This window comes from Schistocerca nitens, chromosome 6, assembly GCF_023898315.1.
Source record: "Schistocerca nitens isolate TAMUIC-IGC-003100 chromosome 6, iqSchNite1.1, whole genome shotgun sequence".
Classification (NCBI taxonomy): domain Eukaryota; kingdom Metazoa; phylum Arthropoda; class Insecta; order Orthoptera; family Acrididae; genus Schistocerca; species Schistocerca nitens.
In genome coordinates, this window is record NC_064619.1 from 575,459,769 (window position 1) to 575,474,314 (window position 14,546).

Here is a 14,546-nt window from a genome sequence, read left to right on the forward strand (position 1 = left end):
GTATGTTGTTTGGATGCTAACTTCTGCCTGTTGCTTCGTCGTGATCTATTGTTTTTAACTGCCCACTCCGGTACGGCTTCCTCCTCAGTCTTTTTACATGGTGATATTGTGTTCTGTGCTAGTTCCCTGCCATTTGTTCGTTCCACGGGTGGCATATTTACTGTAATTTTTTTGGTTTCGTCTTCTGTTATTTTCTCATGTTGTAAGCATACAGTTCCGTTGAGTGACGGATCTGCCTGTTGCAAGCAGTTAACAGAGATCAGTGACGGTACAGTGGGTTGAATCATGGCTGAATAATGGTTGACTGTTGTGTCGTGTTGACAGAGCTGGTTGTTGCGCTGCGTTGGTAGTCGATAATTCACGTCAATCGATACCATCGTCTCAAACGACAAATTTTGTAATCTAATCAACACAACAGCGTGGTCGGCTTTGAAACATGTCACTGTCCCGCATTCCCCTGTGTAAGGAAAAGATAGTGTGTAGTGGTGGTTACGAATGCAGGGATTTCTTATGACCGTGTAGTGTACAAATGAGTTTTGTTGTTGGTAACGACGTTAGAAATAAGCAATGTGGTTCTCTCTGTTATCTTCTAATAGTGGTGTGTTTCATGGCATTGTTTATGTTTGGTTTCTTCCCGACATCATACTTGCAGTCCCGTAAGGCGACAAAAGATGATGTTCCTAATTTTGTCGGCAATACTAGGTGCGTAAATATAGAACAGCTTTAATGAATATTGTGTGATCGTTTGTGTCTTGAAATTCGAGGCAATAGATTCGTAAATAATATTAAAGGCATCGAAAAATTTCCTATCTCATAGATCTGAATGTTATTTGAATCTAATAACTATAGAACTAAAAATGTACCTTATTATTCAGAAACTGCGTTTGTGTTGTAGGGTGAATGCAAGTGCTTTGTACAAACCGCTTGTAAAGAAATTGATAATAATCATAATAGATGCCTTAAGAGTGGACTTTGTTGAAGGGGAAACTGGGCTGAGAAACATGCCCTACACTGCATCTTTGATTAAAGAAAGTGCGGCATGCCAGTACGTAGGAAGAGTTAGCCCACCCACAGTAACAATGCCAAGGATTAAGGTATGTTGATTGAAAGTAGAGGCACAAGTATTTGTGAATCTGTTGGCTTCCAAAAGTATTCCATCTATTTTACCATAATCAAACCAACATATACCAATGAACAGAGACTTTTAGAAATGGAATGAAGTCCGGACTAAAGGAAGTATATGTTTGTACATATTTTCATCTCTCTGTTCACTTTGAAAGGACATGACATGTTATGTATGATTACAATCCTAAATAAATAATTCATTTGTCCATAGATCATAAATAAATTATATATTAGTGTTATCAAGAAAGTAATTACCTACTTGACGTAAGGAGCCTAAAGATAAAGAGGAGGTTAAATATGTAGAGAGATGTTTATTGTATGGTCATTTATTTTCTACTCTATTACTTATTATTGGTGTATTGCAGTTGCATACTGCTGTTCTTTGATCAGTGACTTTTAGCCATTTGTGATAACCGGCTGACAGTCTGTCAGTCATGGACTAGGAGTCTTAACAACGACGGATACGAGGTACCAAGGGGAAAATGGGTGGCAATGAGGTCAGAGCTGTAGGGATGGTGTTACATATGTGATGTAGTTATAAAATGTAAGTGACTACTGTAATGACTCACAAGAACAGCCTTGGCAAATATATTATTTTCCACAGATTATGTCTCAATTTTGTCATGTTACAATTCAGTTCTTTTCACAATGACACTTAGCAGTATTAATATTGTTAGCATTGTGCACATAGACTTCTTTAGTACTGAGCTTCCTAAATTTCATGTTATTTTGGTCTCTACCCGATGACTGGCAGTTGGTTTAATGCGTTGAGTGCCACATTCATGGCTCATCTCCATTTTTGATACAACTAAAAAATTGCTAATACCTTCAACATTTTTTTTGTGCGTAAGCCAAATTTATCATCCCTCTGCCTTAATTTTCTTTTTTAATGTAACTAATATGTGTAGCCGACTAACATTTTGTGATACCTGAAACTGACAGCCTCAGTTTTGTCCGAAATTGTATAAAATTAAATGTCTTTATGACTATTGTAAGTGACACAGAATAACAATACAATACTCACTACAATGATCACAATTTCAGAATAGGTGAACAGTGGACTGTCTGTTCACTATTTCTCAAGAAGTTTCAAGTGTAATATGGAACATAAGAGGAGCTGAATATGAGTAAAAGTATTTCTTTATAATAGTATAACTGATGCCAAAGTAATGTCTACTGCTGGAATTTCCCCAGTGGTATCACAACAGAAAGTGACATTTGCATGTATTGATTCTGAAATGTCACCTACATGTATGTCACATGTCTAGACAGTTATCTGCTCTTGCACTGTTATTGCTCTTCTCAAGTTTCAAGACATTAGTCTGTGAGCCATAATCTTTTCATTAAGAGTCCTACCACACTGGGGTGCCACAGCAGGTCTGATGGCAGAGATGCCAGACTGAGTGCCATGGCGCCTGTCGCACCAGGTAGCTAACTGAGTGTGTCGTCTCTGCCAGCAAAACGGCAGCCACAAGGGTCTATTGGCAGCCCTGTTGGTACTGCCAGTTGAAGACGACATGGCTGCTCCCACACCAGTAGGTCAGCAGACCTGCCAAGCGCTACCTGCGACTTAGTTTTTTCCACCCATGTGAGCACTATGGATAGATTTGACACCAAGTATTTTATCTGCAAGATTCAGGTGGGATCAAAAATCTATCTCTGAGCCATTCAAACCACAACCTGGGGGGAAAGGTTTTGGGTAATTATAAGTGCAATGAATGAAGCCCAACTCAAAGAATAAGCCCCTCCACTTTACAATCTCATTGAAACTACTTAGAACAGTACACTTACTGGACTTGGATCTGTTGCAAATCATGGAAATTATCAATCCACAGTTTCCTCAGTCTTGCTACACTCCAATCACAAGAACTTTACATCACAGACAGCACATTTTACTATCCAGGATATGGGTTTTCCTCTAAACTTCTGGACTGAAACAGCACAACTGTGTGTCCTGCTGCATCAAGTGACTTTAATGGTCCGATACATCAGACATGGTAGAATTATTTTAAGATGTAAGAGCTATAAACAAAAGAGGCAGTTTTCCTACTTTTTGTGTAAAACATTTGTAAATCGAATTTCAATTTATAATAATACACTTTTCAAATAGAAACTAAAACATCACTCCTATGTGTACTATAAATTTACATCTAGAGCTGTAAACGTCACTGCAGTTTACAAATATTAGCTACGAAGGGACAGGTGGAAAATCTTTTTTCTGGCAAGTTTGCTTTCCTGAAAATTGTGTCCTTTTTTTGTCATTTCATCTCGGGAAACCCACCAACTTGAAATTCTCACAAAACTGATAAAATGTAGCTCTGTAATTTCTTAAGTCATTATACAGTGTGTGAAGTAACCCACTCATCATGGTCAGCAGTGAAGTGATGTACCTGGAACTCCTTCTTCTGCATTCTCTTTTTATTTTGAACTAGCACAGGTAATTACTACCTTTCTACAACAAAGGAGATCAATAGTGCATATTTCATCAATGCAATTCCTTGTGGCCCCTATACAGTCCACATTTGAACTTGTCCCTCTGAATAATGGCGGACATTTTCTTCATATCATATTCCTTAGTTTAGTGATGCACACTGTACCCACTGAACCAGGTGTTTCTACCAGATACATTTGCAACTCAGAAAACAAATCTACACCCGCATCTTTCAGTGATCGAAATGTGGACCCTAGTTGTTGTAATGCATCAAGTATAAAAGGCGTTCAAAAAGAAACGAGCCAGAGTCTGGAATGCGCAAACTAGTGACAGGAGGGTAATATCGTGGCGTGTGTAACGAGGTGTGGTTCCAACCAGAGTGTGGAAGTTCACAGCCCATTGATAGAGGGAATGCGTGCACGTCACGTGACTATACAGAGCTATGATATGGAGGTGTCAACAGAAGTGCAAAGAGGTGTTGTTCGTTCTCTGACAGCAGAAGGAGTAGGAGGAACGAACATTCATTGATGAATGTCACAAGTGTACAGCAAACACTGCATGTCCCTTGCAAGGGTCAATGCCTTGCACAAGTGCTTCACGGAAGCACAGGTGTCGTTAGCCAATGATGCACGGTCTGGAGCACCACGCTGAGTTACCGATGACATTGTCCAGCTGGTGGATGCTCTCTTTACGCAGGATCGCCGAGTGACAGTGAAAGCCATAGCTGCCGTGGTCGGATTGAGCATTGGAAGTGTTCACACCATCATGAAGGAACGACTATACATGCGCAAAGTGTGTGCCCAATGGGAGCCCCCACAGTCTTCAAACACACCAGAAAGCATGTTGAATGACCCACTGTCTTGCTCATCTGGAGCGCTATGATCGGGAAGGGAATGCGTTTCATGGTGTCATCACTTTCAACCAGTATCAAAATGACAAAGTCTTCAGTGGAAGCATCCAGGGTCACCACTAAAAAAAAAAAAAAAAAAACACCAAGGCCGCCCACATGAGCTCAGGAAAGGTTATGCTGATGTTTTTCTATGACCAAGATGAGCTTTGAGCAAGCAGTAAAGGAAACAAAAGAAAAATTCGGAGTAGGTATTAAAATTCATGGAGAAGAAGTAAAAACTTTGAGGTTCGCCGATGACATTGTAATTCTGTCAGAGACATCAAAGGACTTGGAAGAGCAGTTGAACGGAATGGACAGTGTCTTGAAAGGAGGATATAAGATGAACATCAACAAAAGCAAAGCGAGGGTAATGGAATGTAGTCAAATTAAATCGGGTGATGCTGAGGGAATTAGATTAGGAAATGAGACACTTAAAGTAGTAAAGGAGTTTTGCTATTTAGGGAGTAAAATAACCGATGATGGTCGAAGTAGAGAGGATATAAAATGTAGACTGGCAATGGCAAGGAAATCGTTTCTGAAGAAGAGAAATTTGTTAACATCGAGTATAGATTAAAGTGTCAGGAAGTCGTTTCTGAAAGTATTTGTATGGAGTGTAGCCATGTATGGAAGTGAAACATGGACAATAACTAGTTTTGGACAAGAAGAGAATAGAAGCTTTCGAAATGTAGTGCTACAGAAGAATGCTGAAGATAAGGTGGGTAGATCATGTAACTAATGAGGAGGTATTGAATAGGATTGGCGAGAAGAGAAGTTTGTGGCAAAACTGGACTAGAAGAAGGGATCGGTTGGTAGGACATGTTTTGAGGCATCAAGGGATCACAAATTTAGCATTGGAGGGCAGCGTGGAGGGTAAAAATCGTAGAGGGAGACCGAGAGATGAATACACTAAGCAGATTCAGAAGGATGTAGGTTGCAGTAGGTACTGGGAGATGAAGAAGCTTGCACAGGATAGAGTAGCATGGAGAGCTGCATCAAACCAGTCTCAGGACTGAAGACCACAACAACAACAACAACAACAACAAGATTACTCCCAGGCAATTTTACCCATGGGACCATTCTGCTCCATGAGAATGTGAAGCCTCATATGGCCAACAGTCATGGCACTCCTGCTGAAATTCAAATGGGAGGTTCTTGGCCACCCTCCATACAGTCCAGACCTCTCTCCCTGGGATTACGCCATTTTTGTTCCCTTTAAAAAGGCTCTGAGGGGCAAATGATTCACATCGGATGACGATGTCCAGCTGTACGTGTGGAACTGGTTAACATTGCGGCCCTGGGAATTTCCCACCACCTTGTGTCACAGTGGGACAAGTGTCTCAACAGTCAGGGTCAATACTTAAACATATAGGTGCTGGTTTCTGTAATTATGCTTCCGTCTTGTTTCTTTTTGAATGTCCAACACCCCTTGTATATGCTGGAAATGAGCTCTTAAAAACGCCAAGGATTCAATAATCTTGTTATTCTTAAGATTTGTCTTAGCTTTTTTGGTACAAGCTGATTCACTAGAGTTGAATGTGTATATTACCTCTGACTTTTTGGTAGTGTTCATTGTAATATAAAGCTGCCAGGAGTCGGGTGCACCAACATGTAAGTATGGGTTCAGGTGAGAAGAGAATGTTTGGAGCTATTTCCTCAAAGGACTGAATGCAGTTAGAAGTTTTGAGAAATACTTTAAGAGAGGAAATAATACCGTTAACCTCAGGACAATTACTTCTCACTTTCTTTGTGAGAAGATGTAGGATATTGGTAAGGCAGGTGCAATGGATCACACTGGGATACAATTCTTTCAGTGCTGCTCCAATTTTAATGTATAGGTAGCACAGTCTGTCACCAATAGCAAAAATTTCTCATCCCAATCTTCTCCAGGCCATAGAATGCATAGGGCATTCCTGATGGTGCGGGCTTTGTCTTTTCCAATTCTTAACACAGGAATCTGTGGGATTTTCCTGGTGTCATGGAATCTAATTTCCCTGCTGCAACATTAGCTATAAATCTGCCACAGCTGTAAGTGGCCTTGTTGACTGAATGCCAATTACGGTGCTCATCAATCTCTGTTTTAATATCAGCAATAGCCTTCTCATATACTTGTTGCAAATAATTTTTGTGCAGTGTCGATTCGTCTGGAATACTGCAGCCGCTGATACTCTACAGGAAGCCCTTAAATTTAGTTTTCTGTAGTGTATTTCAAGGCACATTAGCCAACACTAAATCATCAGACAAGTCTGGAGTAAAGCTGCCCACTGCACTACTTGTCATAGACGAAATTGATGATTGAATCTGTTGTTTGTTCTTCCTAGTGACACTTTTACTATGAGTTACAGAATCTTTGTGTTGAAGGAAAAGTGCCTTTTTATTGTGACTTACCTAAAATTAAAACAAACAAACAAAGACTAAGAAGATGGTAGTAACAAAAAAATAAGAATGTGATCATGTAAAATGTAAACTGTAATTGGATTGAATATTCATGTCGGTAAACTAATTTTAAATTCCAATTTGAAAATCCAAGGAAAGAAGGCAAGCAGGAAGATTAGCAGATGATGGAAATGGTATAAAAGAACTTCTGTTTACTTACTTTTTTACAGGCTTCGTAAAAAATGACGCTGCCATCAGTCATGAAATTGGAGTCTTCAGCAGTCCATAGCCAGAAAAGACCAGTTTTTCATGATTTCTGTCTAGGCATGACAGTTTCATTTAGAGCACACTACTCAATGCGAGTCAACCCACCACGCAACTTTACTGCATAACTACAAAAATAGATTGATTTAAGTGTCACTGATTTGTTCCTTTAGTACACCTCCGTATTGTTGGATGGTACTTAAGTAAGGGCTGGCTGGGTTTGTTCCAATGTGGTGGCATGTGGAAATGTCAAAATGAATGCACAGTGTTGGTTTCAATGCGACCTGTATTTCTTATACCTTCCAAACTACCAAAATAGTAGACTCGGGTGTCACTTATAGAGCAGCATGCTGACACATTATCATATTATAAAGATAAGTGACTGTGTGGTATACATATTCTTGATTTCAGTGCAGTGTGTAAATTTATTGTGTCTCTTCTTAAAGTGTGTGAGTCGACATTGTTGATTTTCCTTAGTATTAATTTTCTGTGACAGTGTTGTTTAGCCCTTTTAAGGCCTTTTTAGGTTCTATAAGTTTAAACCCTAAAAATCTGGGCACTGGGGATGAGCATCGATGAAAAGTGCATACCAAAATTAGCTCTTTATTGTACCACCTCAGGAAGGTGCACTATGGGATATTTTTTTTAAAAAAGTATTGAGATTATGTTTGTAGAACCTGTTACTGGTTGTTAATGACAGATTGTGTAAATACATCTTACACAATATGTCAATGATAGTATATTTAGGAATTTATGGCCCTTTTCAGGCTAATGAAATAATAATAATAATATGATGATGATGATTATAGCAGGTAAGTGTCCTGTAAACACAATAAAACTTGGCACTTTTCTGGGGGTGAAGGAATCTGTGAAAACTGGATGAGTTCAGGTTTCTGTGAATCCACCCGTGGCCATTTTTAGCTACTAAATAATACGATATGCTGTAACATTGTAGTAAGCACTGTGAAATGCAGTGTTGATTCCAGTGTGCTGCCTGCCACACAAGAAAGAGGTGAGGCTTGCTACCCCCTCACAGCAGCCAGTAGGCTAGGCACTGATAATGTGTTTATGCTTCCAGCATCCCCACAAAAGAGGCCAAATTCTATTGTGCATATAGAGTGTGTGTGTGTGTGTGTGTGTGTGTGTGTGTGTGTGTGTGTAATAAAGTCCCCAAATTAATTGTAATAATTTTAAATTACATGTACCAAAGGTTCTGCACTCACCTACCTAAAATTTGAGTCGTAGCACCCTCTTTACTAACTGTATGGAAATCCTGTTTTTTTAATTAATCCCATGGTTTCCTGGTAACGTAAAAGTTGAGTTGCCTTGTCCTATGTGGATTGCCAGTTGGTAAATGTTTATAATACAAAGTATGAATGTCCCAGAAAAACGCTTATTGTTAAACTAGAATAGGTCTGATGAGTGAACCTGTGAAGTGTAGAATAATTCAGGAGCTGCCCATTTTCAGACTCTCTTGTATCTGTCAATCCTAAGGGCCCGGGTTCGATTCCCGGCTGGCTCGGAAATTTTCTCCGCTCAGGGACTGGGTGTTGTGTTGTCCTAATCATCATCATTTCATCCTCATTGACGCGCAAGTCGCCGAAGTGGCGTCAAATCGAAAGACTTGCACCAGATGAGCGGTCTACCCGACGGGAGGCCCTTGTCACACGACATTTCATTTCATCTATCATAACTGCTATTGCATGGACGTGTCTACCAGTGCTAGTACTAGCATCTGTGCTATTACTAGCATTTGGAAATGCCTATATTTTAAGGTCTGCTTCAGACAAGAATGTGTTGTACAAAGGATGAACTGTCAGGGTAGATTTGTATTTACCATCTAACTACCCTTGCAAATGTTTGTCCCACTGTGCCTATACCATTTCACCTGAATTCAGAGCTATACTCAAAGTTAAAGTTCAAATGTGCCCTCTTTTGAACTGATGCTAAACTGTAATTGTCTAGTGCTATTAATAGTGTTCCATAGATTTCATGTTTGTTTTGAATACAGTCAGAGAGAGTCCCTTCAGTCAGCCATAGTGCCAGTAGTGTCAGTGTCGTCCTAACCGCCGTCTGCTTCACGTCTGCTGTGCAGCGAGCTACCTTAATTTAAGTATGAACTGTATTTTTCTTACTTGTCGCTTCTTCTTCCGTGTGTTTTTGGTTTTAGGAAGCTTTAATTGTCGAGTGCTATTAATAGTGTTCCATAGATTTCGTGTTTGTTTTGAATACAGTCAGAGAGAGTCCCTTTAGTCAACCATAGTGCCAGTAGTGCTAGTGTTTGTTTTCAATACAGTCCAAAGACAGGTAGTGCTATTTTCATTGTTTTCTACAAGAAGTGGCTAGCAATCACAGTTTAGTCAATAATCAGCCGCCTTTAGTGAATTAGCAGTCTAGTTAAAAGTTGATTAACTCTCTTCAGTAAATTGATTCCTTAGGATGGATAGGATGTATGACTGCTGCGTACGGATGCAGGAGGAGCTGGCCACTGTTCGCGAACAGCTGAACGTGCTGATGGCCGCGGTCAGCCGTCTTCAGGCTGCTGCCTCGGAGTGTGACGGCAGTGGGGAGTCTGGTGCGTTGCAAGGTACACCCCAGGTGTTACATGCTTCACCCACTGTCCCTGCTGTCGAGACATCTTCGCGGGTACCGGGTGCAGTTGGGCCACCCTCTCCCCAAGGGGAGTGGCGGGTTCAGCGGCATTCGCGGCGCACGAGGCGGAGGGTAAATGTGGAGGCTGGCCGTGTGGCATCGCCCGCTCTGCCTGTGAGTGGACATGTGGCTGCTCCTTCAGCAAGGTCCGAGCAGGCACACGGGGGGAGGGGTTTATTAGTTATTGGGAGCTCCAACGTTAGGCGGGCGATGGAGCCCCTTAGGGAAATAGCGGAAAGGTCGGGGAAGAAGGCCAGTGTTCACTCTGTCTGCTTGCCGGGGGGTCTCATCCGAGATGTGGAGGAGGCCCTACCGGCGGCGATAGAGAGCACTGGGTGCGCCCAACTGCAAATTGTTGCTCATGTCGGCACCAATGACTCCTGCCGTCTGGGTTCAGAGGTCATCCTCAGTTCGTACAGATGGTTGGCGGAATTGGTGAAGGTGGAAAGCCTCGCTCACGGGGTGTAATCAGAGCTAACTATTTGTAGTATCGTTCCCAGAACCGATCGTGGTCCTCTGGTTTGGAGCCGAGTGGAAGGCTTAAACCAGAGGCTCGGACGATTGCGCGGAGATCTGGGGTGCAAATTTCTCAACCTCTGCTATCGAGTGGAGAAATGTAGGGTCCCCCTGAATAGGTCAGGCGTGCACTACACGCCGGAAGCGGCTACAAGAGTAGCGGAGTACGTGTGGAGTGCACATGGGGGATTTTTAGGTTAGAGAATTCCTTCCCTAGGCCCGACAAGACGGCTCCTGAGACGTGGCAAGGTAGGAGTAGGCAAAATGCAACAGGGAATAACAATATTAGTGTGCTAATAGTAAACTGCAGGAGCGTCTATAGAAAGGTCCCAGAACTGCTCTCATTAATAAACGGTCACAACGCCCATATGGTACTAGGGACAGAAAGTTGGCTGAAACCAGACGTAAACAGTAATGAAATCCTAAACTCAGATTGGAATGTATACCGGAGAGACAGGCTAGGCAGTGAAGGGGGAGGCGTGTTTATAGCGATAAGAAGTGCAATAGTATCGAAGGAAATTGACGGAGATCCGAAATGTGAAATGATTTGGGTGAAGGTCACGGTTAAAGCAGGCTCAGACATGGTAATTGGATGTGTCTATAGGCCCCTGGGCTCAGCAGCTGTTGTGGCTGAGCACCTGAAGGATAATTTGGAAAATATTTAGAGTAGATTTCCCCACCATGTTGTAGTTCTGGGTGGAGATTTTAATTTGCCGGATATAGACTGGGAGACTCAAACGTTCAAAACGGGTGGCAGGGACAAAGGATCCAGTGAAATTTTTTTAAGTGCTTTATCTGAAAACTACCTTGAGCAGTTAAACAGAGAACCGACTCGTGACAATAACATATTAGACCTGATGACAAACAGACCCGAACTATTTGAAACAGTTAATGCAGAACAGGGAATCAGCAATCATAAAGCGGTTACGGCATCGATGATTTCAGCCGTAAATAGAAATATTAAAAAAGGTAGGAAGATTTTTCTGTTTAGCAAAAGTGACAAAAAGCAGATTACAGAGTACTTGACGGCTCAACACAAAAGTTTTGTCTCAAGTACAGATAGTGTCGAGGATCAGTGGACAAAGTTCAAAACCATCGTACAATATGCGTTAGATGAGTATGTGCCAAGCAAGATCGTAAGAGATGGAAAAGAGCCACCATGGTACAACAACTGAGTTAGAAAACTGCTGCGGAAGCAAAGGGAACTTCACAGCAAACATAAACATAGCCAAAGCCTTGCAGACAAACAAAAATTACGTGAAGCGAAGTGTAGTGTGAGGAGGGCTATACGAGAGGCGTTCAATGAATTCGAAAGTAAAGTTCTATGTACTGACTTGGCAGAAAATCCTAAGAAATTTTGGTCTTACGTTAAAGCGGTAGGTGGATCAAAACAAAATGTCCAGACACTCTGTGACCAAAATGGTACTGAAACAGAGGATGACAGACTAAAGGCCGAAATACTAAATGTCTTTTTCCAAAGCTGTTTCACAGAGGAAGACTGCACTGTAGTTCCTCCTCTAGATTGTCGCTCAGATGACAAAATGGTAGATATCGAAATAGACGACAGAGGGATAGAGAAACAATTAAAATCGCTCAAAAGAGGAAAGGCCGCTGGACGTGATGGGATACCAGTTCGATTTTACACAGTGTACGCGAAGGAACTTGGCCCCCTTCTTGCAGCGGTGTACCGTAGGTCTCTAGAAGAGCGTAGCGTTCCAAAGGATTGGAAAAGGGCACAGGTCATCCCCGTTTTCAGGAAGGGACGTCGAACAGATGTGCAGAACTATAGACCTATATCTCTAATGTCGATCAGTTGTAGAATTTTGGAACACGTATTATGTTCGAGTATAATGACTTTTCTGGAGACTAGAAATCTATTCTGTAGGAATCAGCATGGGTTTCGAAAAAGACGGTCATGTGAAACCCAGCTCGCGCTATTCGTACACGAGACTCAGAGGGCCATAGACACGGGTTCACAGGTAGATTCCGTGTTTCTTGACTTGTGCAAGGCGTTTGATACAGTTCACCACAGTCGTTTAATGAACAAAGTAAGAGCGTATGGACTATCAGACCAATTGTGTGATTGGATTGAGGAGTTCCTAGATAACAGAACGCAGCATGTCATTCTCAATGGAGAGAAGTCTTCCGAAGTAAGAGTGATTTCAGGTGTGCCGCAGGGGAGTGTCATAGGACCGTTGCTATTCACAATATACATAAATGACCTGGTTGATGACATCTGAAGTTCACTGAGGCTTTTTGCAGATGATGCTGTGGTGTATCGAGAGGTTGTAACAATGGAAAATTGTTCTGAAATGCAGGAGGATCTGCAGCGAATTGACGTATGGTGCAGGGAATGGCAATTGAATCTCAATGTAGACAAGTGTAATGTGCTGCGAATACATAGAAAGATAGATCCCTTATCATTTAGCTACAAAATAGCAGGTCAGCAACTGGAAGCAGTTAATTCCATAAATTATCTGGGAGTACGCATTAGGAGTGATTTAAAATGGAATGATCATATAAAGTTGATTGTCGGTAAAGCAGATGCCAGACTGAGATTCATTGGAAGAATCCTAAGGAAATGCAATCTGAAAACAAAGGAAGTAGGTTACAGTACGCTTGTTCGCCCACTGCTTGAATACTGCTCACGGGTGTGGGATTCGTACCCGATAGGATTGATAGAAGATCCAAAGAAGAGCAGCGCGCTTCGTTACAGGATCATTTAGTAATCGCGAAAGCGTTACAGAGATGCTAGATAAACTCCAGTGGAAGACTCTGCAGGAGAGACGCTCAGTAGCTTGGTACGGGCTTTTGTTAAAGTTTCGAGAACATACCTTCACCGAAGAGTCAAGCAGTATATTGCTCCCTCCTACGTATATCTTGTGAAGAGACCATGAGGATAAAATCAAAGAGATTAGAGCCCACACAGAAGCATACCGACAATCCTTCTTTCCACGAACAATACGAGACTGGAATAGGAGGGAGGTACTCAGGGTACCCTCCGCCACACACCGTCAGGTGGCTTGAGGAGTATGAATGTAGATGTAACCAAAGAGAAAAGCAAAATATGTAAATAAGTATTGCATTGCAACTCACCGATTAAAAGGGTTGCTGTCTCCGATTTTATGATTAGTGATCATTTTTTATTTGCGTATTATATTTCATCATGGCTTTTCCATAATGCAAGAGAAATGTGTAAGAATGTCGACATTGCTAGCTTGCTGTTTAAATGGAGAAGAGCAGGCCAAGATAGAAAATTGTGTTTAGTGTTATGAATAATAGTTCACCTCCACAGCTGAGTGGTCAGCATATCTGACTACCACGCCCAGAACCCATGTGCAATTCCTGGCATCACTAGGGATTATTTCTGGGTGTGAGTACTGGAATAGTGTCCTTTCAACGTCATGGTGTCAATTGAGGAGCTACTTGAATGATAAGTTGTGGCTCCAAAGTCTGGAAAGCCATCAGTGGCTTGGAGAGCTGTGTGATATTACGCCGTAATGTATTCAAATGAGGTCTTTGTTGAAACATCACAGATATGTTAATTGTTGCATTCGCAGAGCATGCTGTAAAGAATAATAATTCCACTTTCTGCCAGCAGGCAAAAATATTGTGCTATAAGCAGTTGTAATGTGAAATTTTTCCCGTTTTGATGTCAGTATACTGTTTGTTGCTTGGTGACGTGTTTTGATTTCTTTTGTGAAGTGACTGTTGGTGCAAAGGGCTAAGAATGTTGAAGTTTTCCATAGGAAACACAATGTCTTTCTTCTCAATAAGAAGAAAGACTGTGCACTGGCGGTAATGTTGCTTTATCAGGTTGGCAGCAGTAGCAGTGCTGTATTGCAGGAACGTCACCAACAGGCACAGCTATGAAGACCCCCATGTCAATAAATGGGCTAAAGAATATGACCTATAAATGTGGAAAAACAGGTGAATTAGGTGGTGGGGCACAGAGAGGGCCAGCTTCATTCCCTTGGCAGATGTGGATGAAGTTGCTGTAACTATAGCTGACCATGCAGCACACACCTGAAATTCTGCAACCAGTGCTCGAGCTGTGTCATGGGAATTCTCTTCACCATGCTCAGGAGTTCAAGAGATTTTGCAGTGCATTTTACACTGGTATCTCTATAAGATTCAGAATGTGCACCAAATGAAACTCCAAGATAGGCTGCAGTGCCATGACTTTACCCTTTGCTCTTTTTTACGCATGGAAATGAATGGCACATTTTACTCTGCACGGTGCTGTGAATGCGCAGGACTGTCACGTATTGGGTTTTGCTCTGCCATATGCTGTGC

The 14,546-nt window shown here is 41.7% G+C and overlaps 1 protein-coding gene across 2 annotated transcripts in view; it reads left to right on the forward strand.

Annotated features, from left to right (window-relative positions):
• Positions 1-378: 378 nt before the first annotated feature.
• LOC126262653 (GPI ethanolamine phosphate transferase 2) overlaps positions 379-14,546 on the forward strand; it is a 116,605-nt gene continuing 102,437 nt past the window's right edge. For both annotated transcript variants that reach the window (XM_049959422.1, XM_049959423.1), the window contains exons 1-2: positions 379-702; positions 896-1,094. In XM_049959422.1, coding sequence (XP_049815379.1) covers positions 530-702; positions 896-1,094 — 372 coding nt within the window. In that variant the 5' untranslated portion in view covers positions 379-529. The remainder of the gene's footprint in view (positions 703-895; positions 1,095-14,546) is intronic.